We start from the raw sequence: 5119 nt of genomic DNA on the forward strand, positions 1-5119 counted from the left end.
AAGGGCTAGGATCACATCCATTCAGCTTACCTCAAACAATATTTGATTAAGATTGGTGGAGAGATGGGGGAAAGGGTAATTGGGTGATGGACATTAAGGAGGGCACTAATGTAATGAGCATAGGATATTATGTGCAACTGATGAATCACTAAATTTTACCCTGGAAATTTTAATACACTATATATTAACTAAATTGAATTCAAATGAGGAATTTTTTTTTTTAAAAAGACCATTATCAGTAAGATACTGTGTATCTGGATGAGGCTACCTTGATTTATTCACCTCAACTATGCCCACGTAGTCCTGACATTCAGGCATCTGAGGAAATCCTGAATACCCGTAGGTTCCATCTTATAAAGATACATATCTTCTAAGATTCTGTGTTGACTTTTTGAGTCTAATGAGAATAAACAATTGAAAATTGCGCAAAAGCATACAATTTACATTTTTCTGGTGAGAATAGGGGATTTTGTGTTTCTCATCCTCACAAAGCAGACCCTAGTTACTGTAGAGTCTCGGCTCATGAGCAGAAAGGGGCTGACCGCTGGAAAACACATAGAACTTAGGTCAGAGGTCTTCACTAACCACCAAGTGGGATTATAAATAAAAACAGCACCAACATGAAAGATGGAAAAGAGGAAGGAAAAAGACACAAAGGTGGTCACCAGGGCAAGGGTGCTCTGGGTGGCTCTGGACTCAGCAGAGGATCTAGGGGAGACATTATTAGGCCTGTGAATGTGCTGGACCCGCTGTCTGTGCCTGTGCAGTAAGAAGACCATGGAGCCACTGGCCCAGATTGTGAGCATACAGAATGAAACTTCAGGGAATACTACCAGTGCTATAAAAATTAACCCTGCAGTTGTCTCATAACTGGAAGTAGAACAGACTCTAAAGACCTTTTTCTTTGTGACGTTTCTGCTGCTCTGTTTCCCTGATACATACAGCACATACATAGGCATGATAAAATTTACCATTATGTGCATGATCCAGCAGAGAGAAATGGAGAAGCTGACATACTCTGGGGCTTTGATTTTAAAATCCTTCCAGCAGGAATTCATGGGGCTGATCATGATGTTCTGGAAGATACTCAAGAGGCAGATATTGGGGCACCTGGGTGGCTCAGTGGGTTAGACCCTCTGCCTTTGGCTCAGGTCATGGTCCCGGGGTCCTGGGATCGAGCCCCGCGTCAGGCTCTCTGCTCGGCCGGGAGCCTGCTTCCCCCTCCCTCTCTCTGTCTGCCTCTCTGCCTACTTGTGATCTCTGTCTGTCAAATAAATAAATAAAACCTTTAAAAAAAAAAGAGGCAGATATTGCTGACGCACACTTCCCTGCCCACTCTGTGGACATACAAAAGAAGTCTCTGTCCCAAATCATGGTAGAAATATTTCCACCCAAAAGCTGCCAATGTCTGGGGAACTCCTTTTGATAGCATAAGCAAGGCGTTGGCTATAATCAGGTGTTTGAGAAGCAAATCTGTGGGTCTCAATCTACCTTCAATGTACTAATGGCAGAGATAGTGGTAAAGAAGAGAGAAATTGCCCAGGATTCCAATTGTCGTCTGTGATAAGTATATTGTTGCTATTGCCAAGTCCCTAGAAGCCATTCTGCCATTCAGCACGTTTTCCTCTAAATGATAGCAACACACGTTCCTATGAACAAAAAGGCTCATTGAAGATTTGGATATGAAGAGTAACTTTGATGGCTTGTTTCTGTGGGATTGCCAAAGACTTTGAGAAGTAGGAGGAGATGGAGAGAAGTACCAGGATCTTCCTTGGAAAAGTCAGCACTAAAGAATAGGTGGTTTCACCTGGACAAAGCAATGGTAAGTGACAGCAAGTGGAGAGAATGCTTCATACATTTTCAGAAAACTGAAATTTTTACCCACAATGGAAAAAACATACAACCTCGGTCATTACCTATAGCATGGGACAAATCAGTTCTGAATGTGTCACTGATTTAAACATTACAGATAAACTATGAAGTCTGTCATTTCTGGGGCTGAGAGAAATGGATAGAGAAACAGAAGAGGCAGGAGGTGCCATTGGACACACCCTGCCAAGATTGTGAGGATAGAAGACACAATTACATTCCAAATCGTGAGGAAATGTGTTGCACCTTAAGTCTGTTTTTGTCTTGTGGATACCTTTAAGGAGAATGATCAGGAAGTGGGTGTAAAACAGATGCTTAAGAATCAGCACTGTGGACCTGAATCTGTAATGAGGGTGGAAAAGAAAGAGAGGATGGTAAGGAAGAGAGAAAGCGCCTGGAATCCCTAGATGGTCTGTGATAAGTAGACCATTCCTACTGCAAAATGTTTTGGCCCCATTCTGTCAGTTCCCAGGGATTGATCATCATCTTGAGAACCTGAGGGGCCTGCCTGAGCAATGTGTGAACCATATTAATCATATCAGATCCAGTATTTTCACTGAGAAATAATTAAGGATTTTTTTCTTGTTAGTTATTGTTAAGAAGCTTCCCAGAGTGGAAGTCGGTAATACTGAAACAGCACTTACTCTGCATGAATCAGTGCTATAGCTGTACTTCTGGTATTTTTATAGGTCTTCATAACTGCATGAGGTACGCACTGACATTGCATCATTTTCATTGTAAAGAGAAGAAGTTTGCTGCAAAGAAGTTGAGAGAACTGTGTAAATTCACATGCTGGTTTGGGGCAGAGTGAGGACCAGAAGTTGGCTAGGCTGTTTGCAGCCTCTGACCACTGTGCTCCACTAACAAACCATGTCAGCTGTGCTTTCAAATAATTCACATCTATATTTAGTTTAGTGCTTAGACCTTGCTATTTTATTTTACATTTTAGATAGCTTATTTTATAATTTGGTTTATAACAAGTTTCCATTTCTATTTCAATATTTATTATATAGGTCAATATGAAATATGAATGAAGTTTTAGAGATCTGAATAAAATACAGATACACTATTTACAGTGTAATCTGAAAGTCACCTGTCCCTGCAGAAGTTGGATTTTATCAACATAAGATTGTCGCAACATTACCTTGGTAGCAGAAAGCCCGTTTGTTGTCCTGCTGGAACACAGATACAGTGGACACTATTGAACAATGTCATTTTGTCCTGAATCCTGATACATGAAACACTAATGGCTGTGATAAAATACTGTAGGACAGAAACCAGATAATTACTAATTTCATATCATAAACTCCTTAGGCTATTAATATATGGGTTAAGTGTAACGATTATGGAGTAAAATCTGTGCAATGCATTAAAATACAGGAGATTATATGACATGGGATGTGGAGAATGTGAAATCTTAAGCACATGAGAAGTTGAAATCATAGTGCAATGTGTAGTGACTCTGTGATTGAGGTTAGAATATTATTAAACCTGATTTCAAGCTTTACTACAAAGCTGTGATCACCAAGACAGCATGGTACTGGCATAAAAACAGACACATAGACCAGTGGAACAGAGTAGAGAGCCCAGATATGGACCCTCAACTCTATGGTCAGTTAATCTTCGACAAAACAGGAAAAAATATACAGTGGAAAAAAGACAGTCTCTTCAATAAATGGTGCTGGGAAAACTGGGCAGCTATATGTAGAAGAATGAAACTCGACCATTCTCTTACACCGTACACAAAGATAAACTCAAAATGGATAAAAGACCTCAACATGAGACAGGAATCCATCAGAATCCTAGAGGAGAACATAGGCAGTAACCTCTTCGATATCAGCCACAGCAACTTCTTTCAAGATATGTCTCCAAAGGCAAAGGAAACAAAAGCCAAAATGAACTTTTGGGACTTCATCAAGATCAAAAGCTTCTGCACAGCAAAGGAAACAGTCAACAAAACAAAGAGGCAACCCATGGAATGGGAGAAGATATTTGCAAATTACGGTACAGACAAAAGGTTGATATCCAGGATCTATAAAGAACTCCTCAAACTCAACACACACAAAACAGATAATCATATTAAAAAATGGGCAGAAGATATGAACAGACACTTCTCCAATGAAGACATACAAATGTCTATCAGACACATGAAAAAATGTTCATCATCACTAGCTATCAGGGAGATTCAAATTAAAACCACATTGAGCTATCACCTTACACCAGTTAGAATGGCCAAAATTAGCAAGACAGGAAAAAACATGTGTTGGAGAGGATGTGGAGAAAGGGGAACCCTCTTACACTGTTGGTGGGAATGCAAGTTGGTGCAGCCACTTTGGAGAACAGTGTGGAGATTCCTCAAGAAATTAAAAATAGAGCTTCCCTATGACCCTGCAATTGCACTACTGGGTATTTACACCAAAGATACAGATGTTGTGAAAAGAAGGGCCATCTGTACCCCCAATGTTTATAGCAGCAATGGCTACAGTCACCAAACTGTGGAAAGAACCAAGATGCCCTTCAACGGACGAATGGATAAGGAAGATGTGGTCCATATACACTATGGAGTATTAGGCCTCCATCAGAAAGGATGAATACCCAACTTTTGTAGCAACCTGGACGGGACTGGAAGAGATTGTGCTGAGTGAAATAAGTCAAGCAGAGAGAGTCAATTATCATATGGTTTCACTTATTTGTGGAGCATAACAAATAGCATGGAGGACATGGGGAGTTAGGAGAAGGCAGTTGGAGGAAATTGGAAGGGGAGGTGAACCATGAGAGACTATGGACTCTGAAAAATAATCTGAGGGTTTTGAAGGGGCGGAGGGTGGGAGGTTGGGGGAGCCAGGTGGTGGGTATTTTGGAGGGCACATATGGCATGGAGCACTGGATGTGGTGCATAAACAATGAATTCTGTTATGCTGAAAAGAAATTAATAATAACATAAAAAAATTAAAAATAGAACTTCCCTATGACCCTGCAATTGCACTACTGGGTATTTACCCCAAAGATACAGATGTAGTGAAAAGAAGGGCTATCTGTACCCCAATGTTTATAGCAGCAATGGCCACGGTCGCCAAACTGTAGAAAGAACCAAGATGCCCTTCAACGGACGAATGGATAAGGAAGATGTGGTCCATATACACTATGGAGTATTATGCCTCCATCAGAAAGGATGAATACCCAACTTTTGTAGCAACATGGATGGGACTGGAAGAGATTATGCTGAGTGAAATAAGTCAAGCAGAGAGAG

The 5119-nt window shown here is 40.7% G+C and overlaps 1 protein-coding gene across 1 annotated transcript; it reads right to left on the reverse strand.

The window, feature by feature from the left end:
• Positions 1–440: 440 nt before the first annotated feature.
• LOC116856149 (vomeronasal type-1 receptor 4-like) lies at positions 441–1603 on the reverse strand. Its single transcript, XM_032839425.1, is given in 2 exon segments — positions 441–1110; positions 1323–1603. Coding segments are annotated over 2 exon segments (951 nt in total).
• Between the last annotated feature and the right edge of the window lie 3516 nt (positions 1604–5119).

This window comes from Lontra canadensis, unplaced genomic scaffold (assembly GCF_010015895.1).
Source record: "Lontra canadensis isolate GAN:19392208 unplaced genomic scaffold, GSC_riverotter_1.0 scaffold107, whole genome shotgun sequence".
NCBI lineage: Eukaryota > Metazoa > Chordata > Mammalia > Carnivora > Mustelidae > Lontra > Lontra canadensis.